General features: G+C 45.3%; 1 protein-coding gene across 2 annotated transcripts in view; it reads left to right on the top strand.

The window, feature by feature from the left end:
- Positions 1 to 14,863, top strand: part of col28a2a (collagen, type XXVIII, alpha 2a) — a 39,388-nt gene extending 24,525 nt beyond the window's left edge. The window contains exons 14-35 of one of the 2 annotated variants that reach the window (XM_036958838.2): positions 377 to 445; positions 2,017 to 2,085; positions 2,173 to 2,241; positions 2,376 to 2,444; positions 2,555 to 2,626; positions 2,753 to 2,821; positions 2,911 to 2,982; positions 3,521 to 3,589; positions 3,773 to 3,841; positions 3,934 to 4,002; positions 4,105 to 4,173; positions 4,301 to 4,369; positions 4,548 to 4,616; positions 4,753 to 4,821; positions 4,934 to 5,014; positions 5,129 to 5,164; positions 5,261 to 5,297; positions 5,390 to 5,947; positions 6,097 to 7,178; positions 7,363 to 7,531; positions 11,938 to 12,129; positions 12,218 to 14,863. In XM_036958838.2, coding sequence (XP_036814733.2) covers positions 377 to 445; positions 2,017 to 2,085; positions 2,173 to 2,241; positions 2,376 to 2,444; positions 2,555 to 2,626; positions 2,753 to 2,821; positions 2,911 to 2,982; positions 3,521 to 3,589; positions 3,773 to 3,841; positions 3,934 to 4,002; positions 4,105 to 4,173; positions 4,301 to 4,369; positions 4,548 to 4,616; positions 4,753 to 4,821; positions 4,934 to 5,014; positions 5,129 to 5,164; positions 5,261 to 5,297; positions 5,390 to 5,947; positions 6,097 to 7,178; positions 7,363 to 7,531; positions 11,938 to 12,129; positions 12,218 to 12,225 — 3,135 coding nt within the window. In that variant the 3' untranslated portion in view covers positions 12,226 to 14,863. Of the gene's footprint in view, positions 1 to 376; positions 446 to 2,016; positions 2,086 to 2,172; positions 2,242 to 2,375; positions 2,445 to 2,554; positions 2,627 to 2,752; positions 2,822 to 2,910; positions 2,983 to 3,520; positions 3,590 to 3,772; positions 3,842 to 3,933; positions 4,003 to 4,104; positions 4,174 to 4,300; positions 4,370 to 4,547; positions 4,617 to 4,752; positions 4,822 to 4,933; positions 5,015 to 5,128; positions 5,165 to 5,260; positions 5,298 to 5,389; positions 5,948 to 6,096; positions 7,179 to 7,362; positions 7,607 to 11,937; positions 12,130 to 12,217 lie in introns of both variants that reach the window. The other variant, XM_036958837.2, reaches the window with a different exon arrangement.
- The last annotated feature ends 9,427 nt before the right edge of the window (positions 14,864 to 24,290 follow it).

The following is a 24,290-nucleotide window of genomic DNA, read 5'->3' as shown; positions in this document are numbered from 1 at the left end:
TAAAGGACAGGTCAACCCCCCCCCCCCCCCCCCAACAATTAATATGTTCCTGTCTGTGTGTCTGCATTTAATTATTTTTCAACTGTTGCTGAGGCAATAAACATGCCTAAATTCATCACCCTCTGCCAAGTTTGACAAGGGTAAGCAACAGAAGGATAAAGTAAACAGATTCCAACATGAACGCCATATTTGAGAATAACATAACTTCAGTCATACAGGACCATGTCATGTTACTCACAAGACAGACAGGTGCTAACTTAACCCTCCCGGTCCCTACTACACTATCGACTGAGAATGAGAACAATGAGGATAGTGCCGTGATTGTGTGAACCAGTGGGAGCTGGATGTGTGTGACGGGAGAGTCTTTGTTCGGCAGGGAGACCGGGGGCTGGCCGGACCGAGGGGGCCAAGAGGACAGACGGGTGCAGGAATCAAAGGAGAAAAGGTGGGCTGTAAATACATCATTAATCAATGCCATTCACACAAACATGCCATGTCTACCCAACAAAAGACCTAATGAAGTTCATAAAGAAGCCTTGGATCCTCCCTCTGGGCCTCCTTGGAGCACTCCATTGAGAAAGAAAGGGCGGGGGGGAGGGATATAGCTGTAGTTACTGTGGGAAAGTTGAAGGTAGGATTATTTTTGCATGATGTAGGATTCAATAAACAACCATGCTACAGTACATTGTTACATACAACTACTGGCATAACCCGTGTCTAGCACTCAAATTAAGCCACATTTATGGTTAGATGGTTAGAGATTTTAGCCCTCTGTAGTCAAGAACAAGATACTCTATATGCTCACATCACATTTAGGAAAGGCACTCATGCAGATATTCAGCCTGGTGATTCTATTAGTACCAATTATCTTGATTTTAAGACATAAAGGCCAATAAACTCATGAAGGTTTAAATGCCAACCTAGACCCTCAACCAGGGCCGGATTAATGCAGGGGTTTAACGGGGCTGAAGCCCCTGGGGGAAGAGAACGCAAAGAGGAAGCAAAAAACAAAAATATATAATAATAATAGTTTTACAATAATATTAAAGGAAGTATATACAGTATATATTATATACTGTATGTAGTAAATATATTTAGGATTTTTTTTTACTGCAACTGCCAACCCTCAGGAGCCTGCTCTGCTAGTCATGCCTTTTTTATCCAACCACAGGAGTCCGTGCCAAATGTTCAAAATACACCAGAGAGCATAATTTAGCCATAGAGGATCAATAGTTCATAATGGATTAAGTTGTATCACAAACACATACAGATATCTGCCAAAATAAAAGAAACACCAACATAATGTGTTTTAATAGGGTGTTGGGCCACCACGAGCTGCCAGAATAACTTCAATGCACCTTGGCATAGATTCTACAAGTAGACCTAAACCATACCAGGAAAATGCACCCCCACACCATAACATATAATTTTTATACCTTGTTTACCCAAGTGTTTCTTTTATTTTGGCAGTTACCAGTTTGCTTTCAGTTTGGAAGGCCCCAGTTTGGGCAGCATGCATGTCAAATATACAGTTTGTTGCATTGTGGCCATAGACATATAATCCATAGAAGGGTTTTGGAACCTCTTACACTGGCAATTTGACAGTTAAACTCATGGGTACACTAGCAACAGATGCCAGTCCTGACTTGAATGAGAACTGCCATCTATGGATTATATTTCTATGGTTAGTTGCGGCTGTCGGTTTGCCTTTTACAGAATTCACAATACAATTTCGGGAAAAACATGCTGTTTGGAAAGCAAATGCCCACTGCTGAAAAGAGAAGACTAACCTGTGTTTAGAACCAATAAAAAATATATATTCTCAACAACTCCCAATTTTAGCTAACAGCAGCACTGTTTTTCAAATGATCTCATCTTGAGATAAGCTATTGCCACGACGAGCGCATCGGCCATCACCGTGAGCTGGGGGCAGGGGAGCCTATGAAAGACAAAGCCCCGGGGCCTATGATTTCTTAATCGGGCCCTGTCCTTAACCCTTTCTATGTTTGACCTCAGGGTGAGTTCGGGCCTCCAGGTCATCCAGGACTGGTTGGACTTACAGGAGCGGGCATCCAGGGGGAGAAGGTAAACTGAGTGGCGGAGAATAACGTAACACTACACTTGCATTCCCATCAAACACACACACATGTAACTGTGATTGTTAATCCTCAGGGAGTGGAGGGTCCCAGAGGTCCACCTGGAGGCAGAGGACCTCAAGGAGAGGGCTTACCTGGACCTAAGGTTGGTAGAGACTATGTAAAGCCATGAATTAAAGGCCAAGATAATGGAATTCTCTAATTGCTGTTGTTTGTAGCTAGCCTGTTGTTTTTGCCTGGTGGATTTCTTCACCCCACTTTCCATTCTCTTATTTCTAGGGTGATCAAGGTTTCCCAGGAGAGCTCGGAGCTACAGGGGAGAGAGGCGTTGGTGAGCCAGGGCCAAAGGTAAGACAAATACCGTATCCATCCTCTTCCAAATGATTTAAAAAACACCTTCTCAAATAAGCCTGTTGAACTTGTGATATATTTTTAAAAGCAATTTGTTTATTTTCCAGGGTGAGCTTGGTACATCTGGCCTGGCTGGCTTACCTGGTCTTCCAGGCGAGGACGGGGCTCCAGGACAGAAGGTGTGTTATTTCACCTTTACACCACTTCTATAGATCCATTATAGTTCTATAGATCCAGTATACCACAAAGGAAAGGAATGTGCCAATGTGAAATGGTCTGTCCCATCTACCCTTCGCCACTGCCAGGGTGAGGCGGGTGTAGCTGGTATAAGAGGTCCTGATGGAGCAGCAGGAATCGGCACCCAGGGCGAGAAGGTAGGTTTCACATCCTTACCCTTCTGTCATACTAACCTGTAAACACCAAGAGGGGGTCATGTAAATGATGTGTGCTCCACCCCTACCAGGGAGACCAGGGTCAGAGGGGCATCCGTGGATTACATGGACCTCCTGGCATGACCGGACCCTCAGGGGCAAAGGTAATAATGATAATACTAATTGGTTGCATTTATATAGCGCCTTTTCACCTACAGTAGATGCTCAAAGCACTTTGTATAGTAGGGGGGGGGGGGGGGGGGGGGGGGGGCAGAATGCTCACCACACATAAGCTAGCATAGTGGAGAGGTGAGGAGTGATATATGCCAAATGGGAATCAGGTGGATGATTTGGTGGACATGATTGAAAGGGGCCAGGTTGGGAATTTGACCAGAACACCTCTACTCTTACGATAAGTGCCATGGTGAGAATAACACAATAACACACAATAACACAATCTGATCACAGCACGGCAGATTTAGCGAACCTGATAGTATTTATTTTTGTTGCTTTGACCTTTTTTTTGTTGCTTTGACCTACCATTATTCATTAAATTAACGTCTATTTAGGTTATATACACACTGTGTTGACTGCATATTTGTTGAGGTTGTTGTAATAGCAGGCCAACAGTTTGCAGGCTGTTGGTAGTTTAGGGCTACCAAAGTGTCTGTAGAGTTCAATGTTATTTGATTTTTTTTTCAGGGGGAGCCTGGCACACCAGGCCGACTGGGCATGCCAGGACTACCGGGACGGGCCATTGCAGGTCCCAAGGTAAGAAATACACATCTATTAACACCCTGTTTCTGTATGCAAGTCTTGGCAGGTACTGTACACATTTGACAGGCCTGTTAGCCTGCAGTAAGAAACACTGTTACATGCAGTCTGTTGCAATGCATCCTCACATCCTGGCTGATAAACATCATTGTGATGAGCTTATCTCATTCTCTGTCGCAGGGTGATCTAGGCCCACCTGGTCCCTCTGGGCCGACTGGAGAGACAGGCTATGGGCTACCTGGGCCAAAGGTAAGTGTTGCAATTCACAACAAAGAAAATATTCAATGACTATTACTATGAGGCATATGCTCATCGTTTTGAATAATGTTTTTTTTTACCAGGGTGACCGTGGTAATCCTGGTCCAACAGGACCTTTTGGATCCAAAGGTGAAGGTTTCCCTGGCCCAGTGGTGAGTACCTACAACCAGCATGGCCAACTGCATGCTTAGCTGCAGATTACTGGTGTTAAGCCAAACTCATTCCATTTGGATTGTTCCCTGTTTCTTTTTTAGGGTCCTCCAGGCCTTCCAGGTCTACAGGGAGAGCAGGGCCCTGAGGGCATTGGCATCCCAGGACCTAAGGTACTTGTCAACTGTATCTGTCATGTATCTGTCCCTAAATCCTCTATGTCAATCTGCTACAACCTACTACATGTCAATGTGAATGTGTATTATGTATCGTACGTGACTCTACATCTGTCTGTCCCAGGGAGACATTGGCTTCAGAGGATTGCCAGGTTTGCCAGGCCCAAAAGGAAAGGGTGTGCAAGGACCACCGGTATGAAGCTAATATTAACAGAACTTCCATTATTCAGCCATAGGTCACATTCTGAGTGTAATACCTTAACACATACCGGTAGTCCAGCTGTGATGGCAATGTCCAAACTTAATCAACTTTAGTTATAGTCTGTAGCCTGTCCGTCCCCTCCCATTAAATTAGCATCATTGGTTTCCAGGGTAACATTGGAAGGAAAGGACCCCCTGGTCCAAATGGGCCCCCAGGGGAAGGTCTGCAGGGCCCCAAGGTATGTTTAATAACACCGTCCACTCCTGACCTGTGATCTTTAGTGTGTTTTAGCTCTTTTTCAACTACCAAGCCTTTGGGTAAATGACCAACCGATGGGTCTTGTTTTGATTAATGATTCATCTTTTGTATTTTAGGGTGAGCAGGGGTCTCAGGGTGTGACAGGGCCAAGGGGACCCATAGGGGAAGGATTCCCAGGAGGTAAGGTAAGAGGATGACATGCATGCTTCAACTCATAGCCCTCTTCCTCTGATGGATGCAGTGACCTTGTCTCTAACAGCAGTGCTCCTGTTGCTTCCTCCTGTCTCATCACCGCAGGGTGACCGTGGCTTGCAGGGTGAGAGAGGAAATAAGGGTGTAAAGGGGGGCATGGGAGATTCTGGGGTTCCTGGAGAGTCTGTGAGTTTTCTAAATATTCATTGCTTTACCAAAATTGCTGTTTTATGGTGTTCTTTCATATCATTTAGAAGTAGTGATGTATGAATCATTTCAAATGTTTCTCTCATAACTCAGGGGAGGCCAGGAGTAAAGGGTGAAGTGGGGCTTACAGTAAGTTCACAAACTTTACATACTGCTTGAATGGCTCTGTAATATATACAAAAATATGAAATATGAATATAAATCTCACACTTCTATCACTTCCAGAGAGAAGACATCATTAAATTGATCAAGGAAATATGTGGTAAGACTAACACCATGATAATAATAAATCCAAGCTAAAACATGAAGCTTTAATTAAATAATGTTAATTCAGCATCTCTCTCATGCTTTTAGGATGTGGAATCAAGTGCAAGGAGAGGCCAATGGAGCTTGTATTCGTCATTGACAGCTCAGAGAGCGTTGGTCCGGAAAACTTTGAAATCATCAAGGACTTTGTCACAGCGCTGGTGGACCGTACCACTGTTGGACGTAACGCCACCAGAATTGGATTAGTCCTGTACAGTCTGGATGTCCACCTGGAGTTCAATCTGGCGCGCTACATGACCAAACAAGATGTCAAGCAGGCCATCAGGAAGATGTCCTACGTGGGTGAGGGAACCTATACTAGCACCGCCATCCGGAAGGCTACCCAGGAGGCCTTCTACAGTGCCCGTACTGGGGTTAGGAAAGTGGCCATTGTTATCACAGATGGACAGACAGACAAACGAGAGCCTGTGAAGCTGGACATTGCTGTGAGGGAGGCCCATGCTGCCAACATTGAGATGTATGCCCTGGGGATTGTCAACACCTCAGATACAACCCAGGCCGAGTTCCTGCGTGAACTAAATCTGATCGCCTCTGACCCTGACAGTGAACATATGTACCTCATCGACGATTTCAACACTCTACCAGGTGATTAACATGGTCATATGTGTATGGTATCACACATTACTTAATACAATGCTGTTGTACAGTAATAACAACTTTACCCTTTATTGTCATACAGATATCATATTTTATACTTTACCTGAGGTTGTCATTTCTCTCCTTTTGTCTTTCAGCTCTGGAGTCAAAGCTTGTTAGCCAGTTCTGTGAGGATGAGAATGGAGCCCTTGTGTTAAATCGCAACACTAATGGCTTTGGAAGAAATGGGAACAACGGCTATGGGAACAACGGCTATGGGAACAACGGCTATGGGAACAACGGCTATGGGAACAACGGCTATGGGAACAACGGCTATGGGAACAACGGACATGGGATTAACGGACAGGGGAATAGCGGACAGGGGAATAACGGACAGGGGAATAGCGGACAGGGGAATAACGGACAGGGGAATAGCGGACAGGGGAATAACGGACAGGGGAATAGCGGACAGGGGAATAGCGGACAGGGGAATAACGGACAGGGGAATAGCGGACAGGGGAATTACGGACAGGGGAATAGCGGACAGGGGAATAGCGGACAGGGGAATAGCGGACAGGGGAATAGCGGACAGGGGAATAACGGACAGGGGAATAGCGGACAGGGGAATAACGGACAGGGGAATAGCGGACAGGGGAATAGCGGACAGGGGAATAGCGGACAGGGGAATAGCGGACAGGGGAATAACGGACAGGGGAATAGCGGACAGGGGAATAGCGGACAGGGGAATAGCGGACAGGGGAATAGCGGACAGGGGAATAGCGGACAGGGGAATTACGGACAGGGGAATAGCGGACAGGGGAATAACGGACAGGGGAATAGCGGACAGGGGAATAGCGGACAGGGGAATAACGGACAGGGGAATAGCGGACAGGGAAATAGCGGACAGGGGAATAACGGACAGGGAAATAGCGGACAGGGGAATAACGGACAGGGGAATAGCGGACAGGGGAATAGCGGACAGGGGAATAACGGACAGGGGAATAGCGGACAGGGAAATAACGGACAGGGGAATAGCGGACAGGGGAATAGCGGACATGGGAATAGCGGACAGGGGAATAGCGGACATGGGAATAACGGACATTTGAATAATGAACATGGAAACACCTATAATGAGGATCCTATCCTAAATCCAAGTGGACGCACCAGTTCCCAGAGTCACATCAGAGGCCGTGGAGATAACTTTGATCTGCCCCTCAATGCTGGACCACTCCCAGTGCAGGTCCAAGTAGACCTTTACAGGACACATGTATATCATACAAAGTATCTCTCCTTAGGTGTTATAGGGGAGCAATTGAATGATTGCTTTGTTATAGTCATTGCTCTGTTAGTCAATTAAATTACATTTTAGCAGTAGAGGGTTGAGTTACTGTCTAACTAATCTATGTGTGTGTGTCATCATCCAGGTGGATGATGAAGAGGGTGAAGATTTAGACGTAAGGACCCACGTGCGAGGAGGTAGTACTGTGGCTGTAGCTAACAAAACAGTATCCATCTTCCCTGCAAAGGAAAGCTCCCACTCCAACACAGCTGTCTCGTCATCAGGATCAGCATCATCATCCTCAGGAACAACAGGTTCAGCTTCATCATCCAGCGAGGGCCAATTTCAGCCTGTATCAATTCCTATCCCTAATTCTATTTTCCCCCAAGGTTAGGACCTAACACTGCAACATGTTGTGTTAGATAAAGAAACACAGTCATTTCTGTCATGGAAATTGGCGTTCAATATCTTTACACCTTTTCAAATTCCTTGAATTCGGGAAAGTATTCAGACCCTTTTACTTTTTCCACATTTAATTACATTGCAGCCTTATTCTAAAATGGATTAAATCAATATTTTACCTCCTCAATCTACACACAATACCCCATAATGACAAAGCTAAAACAGGTTTTTAGAAATGTTTGCAAGAATTCAGACCCTTTGCTATGAGACTCGAAATTGAGATCAGGTACATCCTTTTTCCACTGATCATCCTTGAGATGTTTCTACAACTTGATTGGAGTCCACCTGTGGTAAATTCAATTGATTGGACATGATTTGGAAAGGCACACACCTGTCTGTATAAAGTCCCACAGTTGACAGTGCATGTCAGAGCAAAAACCAAGCCATGAGGTCGAAGGAATTGTCCATAGAGCTCAGAGACAGGATTGTTTCGAGGCACAGATCTGGGGAAGGGTACCAAAAAATGGATCCCAAGAAGACAGTGGCCTCCATCATTCTCAAATGGAAGAAGTTTGGAACCACCAAGACTCTTCCTAGAGCTGGCCGCTCAGCCAAATTGAGTAATCGGGCGAGAAGGGCCTTGGTCAGGGAGGTAACCAAGAACCCGATTGTAAGGGCGTTCGTCTGTAGGAGGAAGAGAAGCGGACCAAAGCGCAGCGTGGTGGTTATTCATGTTTTAATAAATCACTACACATGAACAAACTAACAAAAACAAGAAATGTGAAAACGCAAAACAGTCCTATCCTGTGACAACAAACACAGTGACAGGAACAATCACCCACAAACACACAGTGAAACCCAGGCTACCTAAGTATGATTCTCAATCAGAGACAACTAATGACACCTGCCTCTGATTGAGAACCATACTAGGCCGAAAACATAGAAATGCCCCAAAACATAGAAAAACAAACATAGACTGCCCACCCAACTCACGCCCTGACCATACTAAATAAATACAAAACAACAGAAATAGAGGTCAGAACGTGACAGTATCCCCCCCCAAAGGTGCGGACTCCGGCCGCAAAACCTTGACCTATAGGGGAGGGTCTGGGTGGGCGTCTGTCCGCGGTGGCGGCTCTGGCGCGGGACGCGGACCCCACTTCACCATTGTCTTAGTCCGCCTTATTGTCCGCCTCCCTGGCTTACTCACCATGGCCACCCCTCTCAATGACCCCACTGGACAGAGGGGCTGCTCGGGACAGAGGGGCAGCTCGGGACAGAGGTGAAGCAGCTGCTCGGGACAGAGGGACAACTGCTCGGGACAGAGGGGCAGCTGCTCGGGACAGAGGGGCGATAGCAGCTCGGGACAGAGGGGCGATAGCAGCTCAGGACAGAGGGGCGATAGCAGCTCGGGACAGAGGGGCGATAGCAGCTCGGGACAGAGGGGCGATAGCAGCTCGGGACAGAGGGGCGGCAGCTGCTCGGGACAGAGGGGCGGCAGCTGCTCGGGACAGAGGGACAGCTGCTCGGGACAGAGGGGCGGCAGCAGCTTGGGACAGAGGGGCGGCAGCAGCTTGGGACAGAGGGGCGACAGCAGCTCTGGACAGAGGGGCAGCTGCTCGGGCGGCCCCTGGCTGACTGACGGCACTGGCGGCCCCTGGCTTACTGGCGGCCCCTGGCTGACTGACGGCCCCTGGCTGACTGGCGGCACTGGCGGCCCCTGGCTGACGGGCGGCACTGGCGGCCCCTGGCTGACGGGCGGCACTGGCGGCTCCTGGCAGACGGGCGGCACTGGCGGCTCCTGGCAGACGGGCGGCACTGGGCAGACGGGCAGCACTGGCGGCGCTGGGCAGACGGGCAGCACTGGCGGCGCTGGGCAGACGGGCAGCACTGGCGGCGCTGGGCAGACGGGCAGCACTGGCGGCGCTGGGCAGACGGGCGGCACTGGGCAGACGGGCGGCACTGGGCAGACGGGCGGCACTGGGCAGACGGGCGGCACTGGCGGCGCTGGAGAGGAGGAAGGCTCTGGAAGCGCCGGACTGACGGGCGGCACTGGCGGCGCTGGGCAGACGGGCGGCGTTGGCGGCGCTGGGCTGACGAGCGGCACTGGCGGCGCTGGAGAGGAGGAAGGCTCTGGAAGCGCCGGACTGAGTAGCTCTCGTAGCGCCGAACAGGCGGGAGACTCCGGCAGCGCTGGAGATGAGGAAGGCTCTGGTAGAGCCGGAGAGGCGGGAGACTCCGGCAGCGCTGGAGAGGAGCAAGCCCCTGCAAGGATGGGCCGGAGAGACAGCCTGGTACGGGGGGCTGCCACCGGAGGGCTGATGCGTGGAGGTGGTGACGGATAGACCGGGCCGTGCAGGCGCACTGGAGCTCTTGAGCACCGAGCCTGCCCAACCTTACCCGGTTGAATGGTCCCGGTCGCCCTGCCAGTGCGGCGAGGTGGAATAGCCCGCACTGGGCTATGCAGGCGAACCGGGGACACCGTGCGCAAGGCTGGTGCCATGTAAGCCGGCCCAAGGAGACGCACTGGAGACCAGATGCGTAGAGCCGGCTTCATGGCACTTGGCTCGATGCCCACTCTAGCCCGGCCGATACGCGGAGCTGGAATGTACCGCACCGGGCTGTGCACCCGCACTGGGGACACCGTGCGCTCCACAGCATAACACGGTGCCTGCCCGGTCTCTCTAGCCCCCCGGTAACCACAGGAAGTTGGCTCAGGTCTCCTACCTGGCGTAGCCATACTCCCTGTTAGCCCCCCCCCAAGAAATTTTTGGGGCTGACTCCCGGGCTTCCTTGCCAACCGTGTTCCCTCATATCGCCGGCTCCTCTCTCCGGCTGCCTCTGCTCTCCTCGCTGCCTCCACCTGTTCCCATGGAAGGCGATCCTTTCCCACCAAGATCTCCTCCCATGTGTAGCAACCCTTGCCGTCCAACACATCATCCCAAGTCCATTCCTCCTTGTGACGCTGTTGCCCGTTACCACGCCGCTTGGTCCTGTTGCGGTGGGTGATTCTGTAAGGGCGTTCGTCTGTAGGAGGAAGAGAAGCGGACCAAAGCGCAGCGTGGTGGTTATTCATGTTTTAATAAATCACTACACATGAACAAACTAACAAAAACAAGAAATGTGAAAACGCAAAACAGTCCTATCCTGTGACAACAAACACAGTGACAGGAACAATCACCCACAAACACACAGTGAAACCCAGGCTACCTAAGTATGATTCTCAATCAGAGACAACAAATGACACCTGCCTCTGATTGAGAACCATACTAGGCCGAAAACATAGAAATGCCCCAAAACATAGAAAAACAAACATAGACTGCCCACCCAACTCACGCCCTGACCATACTAAATAAATACAAAACAACAGAAATAGAGGTCAGAACGTGACACCGATGGTCACTCTGAAGGAGCTCCAGAATTCCCCTGTAGGGATGGGTGAATCTTCAAGAAGGACAACAATCTCTGCAGCACTCCACCAATCAGGCCTTTATGGTAGCATGGCCAGAAGAAAGCCACTCCTCAGTAAAAGGTACATGACAGCCCTCTTGGATTTTGCCAAAAGGCACCTAAAGACTCTCAAACCATGAGAAGGGTCACGTCTGGAGAAAACCTTGCCCCATCCCTATGGTGAAGCATGGTGGTGGTAGCATCATGCTGTGGGATGTTTTTCAGTGGCAGGGACTGGGAGACTAGTCAGGATGGAGGAAAGATGAACAGAGCAAAGTCCAGAGAGATCCTTGATGAAAACCTGCTCCAGAGCAGTTCACATTCCAATAGGACAATGACCCTAAGCACACAGCCAAGACAACGTGAGAGTGGCTTCAGGACAAATCTCCTTGAGTGGCCTAGCCAGAGCCCAGACTTGAACCTGATCGAACATCTCTGGAAAGACCTGAAAATAGCTGTGCAGCGACACTCCCCATCCAACCTGACAGAGCTTGAGAGGATCTGCAGAGAAGAATGGGCGAAACTCCCCAAATACAGGTGAGCCAAGCTTGTAGCGTCATACCCAAGAAGACTTGAGGCTGTAATTGCTGCCAAAGGTGCTTCAAAAAAGTAACTGAGTAAATGGTCTGAATACATATGTAAATGTGATATTTTAGCTTTTTATTTTTAATAACTTTGCTAACATTTCTAAAAACCTGTTTTTTCTTTGTCATTATGGGGTATTGTGTGTAGATTGATGAGTGAAAAAGACAATTTGATCAATTTTACAATGAGGATATAATGTAAAAAATGTGGGAAAAGTCAAGGGGTCTGAATACTTTCCGAATGCACTGTATGTCATACCTCTCCTTCGATGTTGTTTTGTCAGAGTCCGTCTCGCTCAATCCCCGCTGTAACCTGAGTTTGGACCAAGGCACCTGTCGAGAGTATAACATCCAGTGGTATTACGACAAACAGGCCAATTCCTGTGCACAGTTCTGGTATGGAAGCTGTGAAGGAAATGCCAACCGCTTTGAGACAGAGGAGGCGTGTAAGAAGACCTGTGTTCTATCTAGAACAGGTATGTGCCACAGCTCGTAGTGCTCTTAAGCTTCGGTGCTCTGTTTTCTGATAATCTTTTTGATGTGCTCTCTCTGTATTTTCCACAGCTGGTTAAAACAGGCAGATGATCAATCAACTCATCAGAACAATCTGCCATGGAACCAACTAAGCAAAATGCAGAGGATGTTTAATAATAGTGTACTACTGATATTTAAAAATTGTATATTTACAACGGGCATTTATCATTGGAAATAGCGTTATTTTTGCAGCTCTCTGTGTCTCTCTCTCTTGAGGTGTAGAGAATAAGGGAAGGACATGCCACTTCTAGATTACATGAAGTTGCCTTTCTTTTCAGATGTATGGTTATCTGTGGACTTTATTTACGGAAGTCTGAATTTGTGAAGAAAATATAACGTTGCTATGGTAACTGTTTTATTACATTTGAAAAGTGATCCTATACCTTACTCTTATTATATTGATGTTGGATTAACTAATCCATTCAATACCTCAATGTTACTCAACCGTAAGCTGTACTGAACAAAGGGGATAGGTTCAAGCCCAGCGTTTGTCATTTCAGGTTTACCTGAGAAAAACATCACACAATACAATTCTCATACCTCTTAGCCATAAGAACATTGTGCTGCCATTATGCTGTCCCACAATATCGTTTTATAATATAGGGATAGTCTTCTAGAATACATTATTTTTTTGTAGTATACGTCTGAATTCAGTAATTGTATATTAAAGCAAACTAAATTAAATAGGTGCTGTAATTATTTTTCTTGTTTGTTTAATGATATGTATTAGTCCGTTTTAGGGTCACATACGCCAGGCCTATAAGTGACAGTATGCAACTTGACCTATGTATTTTTCTTCCAAAGTGTTTTGGGAAATCGCACGTTGCTGTTGATGAAAAAGCTCACTTTTAAATTAATCACATTTTTTACATGTGTACTGGTTTTGATGATTTTGTTTTGTTTTTATTGATTGAAAAAGGATAGATAGATAGATAGATAGATAGATAGATAGATAGATAGATAGATAGATAGATGGATAGATGGATAGATGGATAGATGGATAGATAGATGGATAGATAGATGGATAGATAGATGGATAGATAGATGGATAGATAGATGGATAGATAGATAGATAGATGGATAGATAGATAGATAGATAGATAGCCAACTTCACAAAACAGTGGGAAGCTTTGGAGTCAACATGGGCCAGCATCCCTGTAGAACACTTTCTACACCTTTTAGCGTCCATGCAGTGACGAATTTAGGCTGTTCTGGGGGCAAAAGAGGGTGCAACTCAATATTAGGAAGGTGTTCCTAATGTTTTGTACACTCAGTGTATTTGGCCTTGTGTTTTAGGTTGTTTTCCTGCTGAAAGGTGAATTTGTCTCCCTGTGTCTGTTGGAAAGCAGACTGAACCAGGTTTTCCTCTAGGACTTTGCCTGTGCTTAGCTCTATTCCTTTTCTTTTTATCCTAAAAAACTCCCTGGTCCTTGCTGATGACAAGCATACTCATAACATGATGTAGAACCACCATGCTTGAAAATATGAAAAGTGATACTCAGTGATGGGCTATATTAGATTTGCCCCAAACATAATGCTTTGTATTGAGGTCAAAACGTACATTTCTTTGCCACATGTTTTGCAGTATGACTTTAGTGCCTTATTGCAAACAGGATGCATGTATTGGAATATTTTTATTCTGTTCAGGCTTCCTTCTTTTCATTCTGTAATTTAGGTTATTATTGTGGAGTAACTACATTGTTGTTGATCCATCACCATCTCCATTTAAAATCACCATTGGTATCATGGTGAAATCCCTGAGCGGTTTCCTTCCGCTCCGTCAACTGAGTTAGGAAGGACGCTTGTATCTTTGTAGTGACTGGGTATATTGATGCACCATCAAAAGTGTAATTAATAACTTCACCATTATCAAAGGGATATTCAATGTCTGTTTTTTACCCATCTAACAATTAGGTGCCATTCTTTTGCGAGTCATTGGAAAACGTCTCTAGTCTTTGTCGTTGAATCTGTGCTTGAAATTCACTGCTCAACTGAAGGACCTTGCAGATAATTGTATGTATGGGGTACAGAGATGGGGTAGTCATTCAAAAATCATGTTAAACACCATTATTGCACACAGAATTAGTCCATGCAACTTATCTGACTTGTTAAAGGTTAAAGGACATTTTTACTCATGAAGTTATTTAGGCTTGCCATAACAAAGGGGTTGAATACTTATTGACTCCAGACATTTCAGCTTTTAATTTTTTATTAATTTGTACAAAATTCTAAAAACATAATTCCACTTTGACATTGTGGGGCATTGTGTGTAGATCAGTGACACACATCTACATTTTATCCATTTTAAATTCCAAGTTGTAACACAACAAAATGTGTAAAACATTAAAGGGGTGTGAATACTTTCTGAAGGCACTGATTCTTGAAGAAGAAATGCCTCATGAGCTTAGTTCAACTGTCCATATCAGAACCCAAAATATTAGCTTGTTTTACAAACACTGCATAGCCTCAAAACATGGTTCAAACTATAATTTCGAAAATATCACGGATGGTCAGTCCTTGCATCCATAGATCTGTCTATGAATTTGAGAGCAGTTTACCGAAACAGTGGTTATTGTTTGAACAGCAGATTTCCCCTTTAACCAAGCTCCAACCCTCCCCATGTGCCTTTTTGTGTTCGTTCTTCAACTGTGAATAAATATAATTTTGGGATTCTTATCTCCGTCTCCTCATTGCATTCTGACTGATGCGTCATAGTGGCAGCAATAAACCTGATTTAGCCTATCATACAGTCCAACCTAGTCCTTCCTTCGTTTAAGTAAGCCCTCCACCTTTTTTATCTTTAAAAGAGGCCTGTTTGTGTGTGTGGTTCTATAGAGTAGATGTGCTATCTGTTCTCTTTCAAATGCTTTTTTCGGTATCTCACTATGGGGAACCGGTGACCACATAGAAGCTCCAATCACACAAAGTCTGACGGACATAATCACTGCTTTCCTGTTTAATTGTTCGCCAGGACTCGCTGTGGAGTGTGGGATTACAGCTTCTTGTCGAGAGAATTGGGTACTTTTACTGAAAGGAAAAGTTTGCTTCTCAGGCTCCAGTCAAAGCTAGCACCACATGGCTATCCTTCATCAAACTAGCCCACATGGCTTCCTGCTTCGTGATGCTTTTTCCCCACCACGGTGGAAGAGAGGAAGGAGACTTTTGAGATTTGGTTAGCCATTGTGGCAAGGCAAGGCTAACCTATTTAGCTCACCGAAGACTTATGCCATGCACGTTTTCTTCTGCTAGCCTTTCGAATGCCAAGATTAGCTAGCTACACAGCTAAGATTCAGCCAGCAGATGCATAGCCCGTACTTCCCACTTGCTGGAGCTATGGCTACTAGTACCCTTTCACAGGGTGAACCCAGCTTGCCCCCTGCTCCCCTACACCATGCCTATGTGGGTTCTTTATCAGGGAAGACACTCATTCTATCTGTTTCACCTGCTTGGGACTGGAGCATGCCCAGACAGTTCTCGCTATCCCAGAGTCTTGCATGCATTGCACGAAGTTGCCCCCCCCCCCTCCCATGAGGCTATTCTTCCTTCCAGCCTTCGGGCAAAGAGACCACCCAACAACTCCAAACCGAGACCAGCTGGGCCGAGGTTATAGACGGTCTCCCCCCAGATTTCCACCAGATGTTCGGCGAACTAGCAGCAAGGAAGGAAGACATGGTGATTGTTGAGGAGGACGACGACAGTATTCTGCACATCTTCTGCGACAAGGATGATGAAGAAGCTCAGGCCTCGAGGCCTTCTAGAACACTTACCCCCCTCTCCCAGCTTGGAGTGTGGGAAACTCCATGTGTCCAAACGGGCTGCAGCCAAGCTCAACCCCCCCAAGCGGTGGAACCTTCTCTAGCTAACTACCTATACCCCGAATGCCATGCGTCCTCCCTCACCGGCACATCTCTCTCCCTGACATGATGGAACGTTTCTCTTCTTCCATCCTCCAGAAGGTGTATGTGTCCGCAACAAGCTCATTTAGGGAACTGAACAACACCACTCTACTGATGGCATATCAGGGAGAGCTGCTGGATGAGATGGTCAACCTTAATTTATTTGGGCATGTCCAACCCAGCTGTCTGGGAACCCAGCTGTCTGCCAACCCAGCTGCCGCTATCCATAACTGTGAATGCGCCAGGAGCCTTGCGGTGATAGGAGAGAGGGCCTAGTGGCTGAACCTGTCCAGCCTGACAAACAAGGAGAAGGCTGACTTCTTGAATGCCTCTATCGAGCCGAACAAGCTGTTGAAACAGAAGGCGAGGCTTTAAACTTCTGTCCCAGTCCGACGTCCCCTGGCAGTATACTGGTACCAGTGGCTCCAGGCCCCCACTTGTGATTCCCCTGGGGTAAAAAGGGGGCGACCGACCTAGGGGTCTATCCCCAGCGGATGAGGGGAGCAGGGCATGGCTCACACGGTGTCCAACTCTTTCCCCTCTCTCCTCTCGGGCGGAAGGCAGATTCCCTGCTCAACAAAAAGAGTCTGCCATCGTTTTGAGTCTGTGCACAGGGAAGATGGAGGGAGCCCACTCTCCTCTCCAGGGCTGCTACGGTGACTGAGTGGCCTACCTGGCTGGCATGAAAAAGAAAACATGGGAAAAGCGTCCTCCATTCGCTATTCGAGTGCATTCAGATTACGTTTATTTTTTTCCCTGCCCCTGTTCAGACGGTTGCATGCCTGGCTGATAATGGCCCATTCTAAATCAAAACAAATTTCACAGATATGATTTAGTTTATGACAAAACAAGATTAGAATAGTCTGATGGGTGAGACTATTATCACTTGTGAATGAAAGACTAATGAACAGCGTGTGCAGTCTACTGAGGCAAGACAGAGCGCATGCATTTTCAAAGCATCAATAGAGTTGCATCATGCAGCCCACATATGTTTTGATTTCTAAGACATTCTAAGGTTTGTGTCATCAATTATGTTGCCAAATAACTCTAAACTGAGCGTTTAGGACCCTGGGAACAGGGTTGACTGGCCACTATTAAAAAGAGGAGGATCCCATCTTTCTAGTGCTACTTCTCAACTCCTAAAATGAAGCACATTAATCCACTTTACAACGGGAGTAGCCTAGGCTACCTGGCATATTAAAAACGTAATCACACAAAGCACTTCCTTCTTTTGCTATTCGAGTGTATATAAAAAAAATAAACGTCCTCTCACTGTCAACTGCGACTATTTTCAGCGAACTTAACATGTGTAAATATTTGTATGAACATAACAAGATTCAACAACTGAGACATAAACTGAACAAGTTCCACAGACATGTGACTAACAGAAATTGAATAATGTGTCCCTGAACAAAAGGGGTGTCAAAATCAAAAGTAACAGTCAGTATCTGGTGTGGCCACCAGCTGCATTAAGTACTGCAGTGCATCTCCTCCTTATGGACTGCACCAGATTTGCCCGTTCTTGCTGTGAGATGTTACCCCAATCTTCCACCAAGGTCTGCAAGAAGGGCACCGCAGGAAGGGTACCACATGAGGGAGGAGGATGTCCTCCCTGTAACGCACAGCGTTGAGATTGCTTGCAATGACAGCAAGCTCAGTCCGATGATGCTGTGACACACCGACCCAGACCATGACGGACCCTCCACCTCCGAATCGATCCCGCTCCAGAGTACAAGCATCGATGTAATGCTCATTCCTTCGACGATAAAGGTGAATCTGACCATCACCCTGGTGAGACAAAACCGCGTCTCGTCAGTGAAGAGCACTTTTTGCCAGTCCTGTCTGGTCCAGCGACGGTGGGTTTGTGCCCATAGGCGACGTTGTTTCCGGTGATGTCTGGTGAGGACCTGCCTCTCTCAGCCTATTGCGGACAGTCTGAGCACTGATGGAGAGATTGTGCGCTCCTGGTGTAACTAGGGCAGTTGTTGGTGCCATCTTGTACCTGTCCCACAAATATGATGTTTGGATGTACCGATCCTGTGCAGGTGTTGTTACACGTGGTCTGCCACTGCGAGGACGATCAGCTGTCCATCCTGTCTCCCTGTAGTGCTGTTTTAGGCATCTCAAAGTATGGACATGGCAATCTATTGCCCTGGCCACATCTGCAGTTCTCATGCCTCCTTGCATGATGCCTAAGTCACATTCACACAGATGAGCAGGGACCCTGGGCATCTTTCTTTTGGTGTTTTTCAGAGTCAGTAGAACGGCGTTTTTAGTGTCCTAAGTCTTAACGACCATTCCGTAGGTGCATGTTCATTACTTGTTTATGGTTCATTGAACAAGCATGGGAAACAGTGTTTGAACCCTTTACAATGAAGATCTGTGAAGTTATTTGGATTTTTACAAATTATCTTTGAAAGACAGGGTCCTGAAAAAGGGACGTTTCTTTTTTTGCTGAGTTTAGGCTACAAATTACATGTCTTTTGTTGGGGCCCATTCTAAATCGAAACAAATTTCACTCATATATTAGTAAGCTATATGTAAAGACAAGATTCAGTTGCGAATAGTCTGGACGGGTGGGACTGGGAATATTATCAAGTGTCACACCCTGATCTGTTTCACCTGTTCCTGTGATTGTCTCCACCACTCCAGGTGTCGCTTATTTTCCCCAGTGTATTTATCCCTGTTTCCTGTCTCTCTGTGCCAGTTCGTCTTGGATGTTTCCAAGTCAACCAGCGGTTTTCCCATTCTCGTGCTTTTTGGATTCTCCTTTTCTAGTCCTCCCGGTTTTGGCCCTTGCCTATGTCTGGACTTTGTACCCGCCTGCCTGACCATTCTGCCTGCCTTGACCAAGAGCCTGTCTGCCACTCTGTACCTCCTGGACTCTGATCTGGTTTTGACCTTTTTGCCTGTCCACGATCAATCTCTTGCCTACCCCTTTAGATTAATAAGCATTGTAAGACTCCAACCATCTGCCTCCTGTGTCTGCATTTGGGTCTCGCCTTGTGCCTTGATATCAACTGCTTGTCCAATTGGGAATGAGAGAAACAGAGCGAATGCCTTTTTTGTTACTTTTCAAATCATCAATATAGTCGCATCATGCAGCCACCATAGGTTATATTTGTTTATTTTTAAGACATTAAAGTTTGTTTAACAACTAAAGTTGCCAAATAACTGTATACGCAGAATAGCCACTCCATGTGCTCCACTCGCTCTGCAGTCGCTTGGGAAAAATATCCTTCCTAATATATTCAGCTATGTTTCAGCAGTATTCAGCAGTATTCAGCAGTATTCAGCAGTATTTATGCTGCAGTAGTTTATGTGTCGGGGGGCTAGGGTCAGTTTGTTATATCTGGAGTACTTCTCCTGTCCTATTCGGTGTCCTGTGTGAATCTAAGTGTGCGTTCTCTAATTCTCTCCTTCTCTCTTTCTCTCTCTCGGAGGACCTGAGCCCTAGGACCATGCCCCAGGAATACCTGACATGATGACTCCTTGCTGTCCCCAGTCCACCTGGCTGTGCTGCTGCTCCAGTTTCAACTGTTCTGCCTTATTATTATTCGACCATGCTGGTCATTTATGAACATTTGAACATCTTGGCCATGTTCTGTTATAATCTCCACCCGGCACAGCCAGAAGAGGACTGGCCATCCCACATATGCTCTCTCTAATTCTCTCTTTCTTTCTCTCTCTCGGAGGACCTGAGCCCTAGGACCATGCCCCAGGAATACCTGACATGATGACTCCTTGCTGTCCCCAGTCCACCTGACTGTGCTGCTGCTCCAGTTTCAACTGTTCTGCCTTATTATTATTCGACCATGCTGGTCATTTATGAACATTTGAACATCTTGACCATGTTTTGTTATAATCTCCACCCGGCACAGCCAGAAGAGGACTGGCCACCCCACATAGCCTGGTTCCTCTCTAGGTTTCTTCCTAGGTTTTGGCCTTTCTAGGGAGTTTTTCCTAGCCACCGTGCTTCTACACCTGCATTGCTTGCTGTTTGGGGTTTTAGGCTGGGTTTCTGTACAGCACTTTGAGATATCAGCTGATGTACGAAGGGCTATATAAATAAATTTGATTTGATTTGATGTTCAACTGTATTCTTCGTTCTATAAAATAATTTTACATAATGGCACGGGAATTACAAGAAAATATTGTTAAATGAACTAGCCTACAGCCTAGGCTATGAGTAACCTGAGTAAGATAAGGCTGACTCTGAATATTCTAAAATCATCGAGGATAACACAAAGTCTGGGACTTATTTCCACGGTGGTCCTCTTAAACAAGATGGCTAGGCTAGGCAAGATTGAACACGGTTGAACACCGTATGACAGCGAGCTAATAAAAACAAAGAAGAAGAACATCTATCTCATTTCAGCTACATCGTAGGGTACATTCATATGGGGCACAGCAGACATCAAACTGTTTTTTGCTTTATTTTTAAAGCTGCCCAAAGAGGACGTAGTTTTTTTATGGGCAGAGGCAACTCATTCCACTCTGAGGATCCAGTAGACAAGAAAGTACCTTTCCCAGCATTACTCCTGAACCTGTATAAGCACACATTAGCAACACCTAACATGGGGAAAGTAATCAGTTAAATATCTAGGCGCAGAACAATAAACACTCCTGTAAACCAAACCCAGTCTAACCTGGAACACCCTAGCCCACCTTAGCCTGCATGTTTTTTTAAATGATCAAATGAATCAACTTAACTAAACTAAACATTCTGTTCTTCTGAAATACATTTTCTTCATATCATAGTGTTTCTTAAGACCTACTTGAAATAAATAATGGATTTATTGTGATGGTTTATATTCAATTATTTGATTATACTTTTAAAATGTAGATGTTCCAAAGGAGTGCATTAGAGGATTGTATGCGTGGAGGCCTGGCGTGGAGGCCCAGAGATGCTAAATGTGTTTATGTTAATCAATTACCATGAGCCCATTGTAATTTGCGTGACAGTTACTACTCCTTTTTGGGGGTTGCTGGTCAAAAAGTTTGAAACACACTGAGCTAGCAAACAAATCGCTGATTTTCTGTACAGCTATAGGATCAGGTGCAGCGCAAACATCAAATTGTAGGGAGAGAGCATTGCCCTAAATAAATATGCAGCTCCAAAAATGGTTTGGTGATCAAGAATATGAATTGTTTACTCTGCAAGCTCACCAGCAATGGAGCATCAAGCAAAAATTTGTAGCATAGGTCTACTGGTCATTTGGTATGTAAAAATAGCTCAAAATGTATAATTTACTTAAGAAGCTTGCATTTGGAATTTGTTAAAATAATGATTACATCATCAAAATGAGTTGTAGACAAAATAATGAAAAGGGCTATCTGGTAGCCTCAATAAATAGACAAAGATTTGTAGTTGAACAAGTCATTTTCTGTGTAGATTTTGTGTTACTTGACTTAAAAAAAAAAAATTGTGACTAGACTTGCTCTTAGAATGCACAACTTGGACTTGCCTCAAGACTCGACCGGTTCTACTTGTGACTTGACTTGCTCTTAGAATGCACGACTTGGACTTGCCTCAAGACTCGACCGGTTCTACTTGTGACTTGACTTGCTCTTAGAATGCACGACTTGGACTTACCTCAAGACTCGACCGGTTCTACTTGGGACTTGACTTGCTCTTAGAATGCACGACTTGGACTTACCTCAAGACTCGACCGGTTCTACTTGGGACTTGACTTGCTCTTAGAATGCACGACTTGGACTTACCTCAAGACTCGACCGGTTCTACTTGGGACTTGACTTGAGACTTGGACCTTCTGTCTTGAGAATAGCTTGTGACTTGAATAATAGTGATTTGGTCCCACCACTGGGGGCTACGCAAGTAACCTTAAGTTACAGGAATGCAGTTCAGGCCATAATGTGCAGGAGCAGGGTCTACTGTTAGAGGAGGATACAGAAGTCTACCTCTGTCAAAGTCCAGTGCTGCGCTCCCCATCCAACTTCTTAGAAACGTTCCAACATCCTCATGGACTCTGGTAAATGCTTTGTGTATTACTGTCCTCCTGGGTAATGGAAATCCCCAAAAGTCTCCACAGGGATAGTAAAACAAGGGGCGAAAAATCACATGGAGACATTTCCCAGGTTTCCATGAGGACAAAGGCTATTTCATGGTTAGGTACCAGGGTTACAATTAAGGTTAGAATTTGGGTTGGGGTGAGGGGTTAAGGTTAGGTTAAGGGTTAGGGGTTAGTCTAAATAGGATTTTGAATGGAAATCAATTATTTTAGGTCACCACAAGGATAGTAAAACGTGTGTGCGACCCAAGTCATAGACTGTTCTCTCTGCTACCGCACGGCAAGCAGTACCAGAGTGCCAAGTCTAGGTCCAAAAGGCGCCTTAACAGCTTCTACCCCCAAGCCATAAGACTGTTGAACAATTAATCAAATGGCCACTGGACTATTTACATTGACACCCTCCCCCTTTGTTTTTACACTGCTGCTACTCGCTGTTTCTTATCTTTACCCCTACCTACATGTAGATATTACCTCGACTAACCTTTACCCTTGCACATTGACTCGGTACCGGTACACCCTGTATTGGGGCAGCAGGTAGCCTAGTGGTTAGAGCGTTGGGCCGGTAAATAAGAATTTGATCTTAACAGACTTGCCTAGTTAAAAAAATATATATATATATACATATGGCCTTGTTATTTTATTGTGCTACTTTATATATTTTTTTTACTTAAGTTTATTTAGTCAATATCTTCTTATCTCTATTTTCTTAAAACTACATTGATGGTTAAAGGCTTGTAAGTAAGACTTTCACAGTAAGGTTTACACCTGTTGTATTCGGCACATGTACAATTTGAGAGTAATGCTGCGCTCTACTGGTGTGAATATGCACTGAAATAGTGGTTAGGAGGTTAGCCGTCTCCCTCTGACAACTTCTGGTGCTCTCAGTCAGTCATAGTTACGAAAAAAAACGACCGAAACGAGGAGGGACTAGCAGACCTGGCTGTAGTTCCAAACCAGATTCTGCAGTTCGTACGGTATATTGAAGGACCAGTTCTTTACTGAAGAGATCAGCGTTTCATATTCCTTCTATATTTTGTAATTGACATTGCTCCACAAGTTGTACAGTCATCAGTTTTACCATTGTCAAAACAAATGTGTATTTCTAGTTTGTAAAGGAAGGAAATCATTCAAACCTTCAACGGTGCATTTCAGAGAGCAGAAATTAGGTACCATTGATAGTATATTTTAGATGGTGAAATCACAACCATTGACAGTATATTTTAGATGGTGAAATCACAACCATTGACTGTATATTTTAGATGGTGAAATCACAACCATTGACAGTATATTTTAGATGGTGAAATCACAACCATTGACTGTATATTTTAGATGGTGAAATCACAACCATTGACTGTATATTTTAGATGGTGAAATCACAACCATTGACAGTATATTTTAGATGGTGAAATCACAACCATTGACTGTATATTTTAGATGGTGAAATCACAACCATTGACTGTATATTTTAGAGGGTGAAATCACAACCATTGACTGTATATTTTAGATGGTGAAATCACAACCATTGACTGTATATTTTAGAGGGTGAAATCACAACCATTGACAGTATATTTTAGATGGTGAAATCACAACCATTGACTGTATATTTTAGATGGTGAAATCACAACCATTGACTGTATATTTTAGATGGTGAAATCACAACCATTGACAGTATATTTTAGATGGTGAAATCACAACCATTGACAGTATATTTTAGATGGTGAAATCACAACCATTGACTGTATATTTTAGATGGTGAAATCACAACCATTGACTGTATATTTTAGATGGTGAAATCACAACCATTGACAGTATATTTTAGATGGTGAAATCACAACCATTGACTGTATATTTTAGATGGTGAAATCACAACCATTGACAGTATATTTTAGAGGGTGAAATCACAACCATTGACAGTATATTTTAGAATGTGAAATCACAACCATTGACAGGATATTTTAGAGGGTGAAATCACAACCATTGACAGTGTATTTGAGGGGGTAAAATCACAACCATTGACAGTATATTTGAGAGGGTAAAATCACAACCATTGACAGTGGTTTTGACAGGGTAAAAACACAACCATTGACACTGTTGACTAATCACTGCTATTATGTTGTGCCTTCTTCTGAAAGAAACTATATGCACATTCAAAATTGTTATTTATTCAAACACAAA

This window comes from Oncorhynchus mykiss, chromosome 22 (assembly GCF_057628025.1).
Source record: "Oncorhynchus mykiss isolate SJ-2025 chromosome 22, ASM5762802v1, whole genome shotgun sequence".
Classification (NCBI taxonomy): Eukaryota; Metazoa; Chordata; class Actinopteri; order Salmoniformes; family Salmonidae; genus Oncorhynchus; species Oncorhynchus mykiss.
The sequence above is the reverse complement of the archived record's forward strand: the minus strand, read 5'-3'. Positions and strand labels throughout refer to the sequence as shown.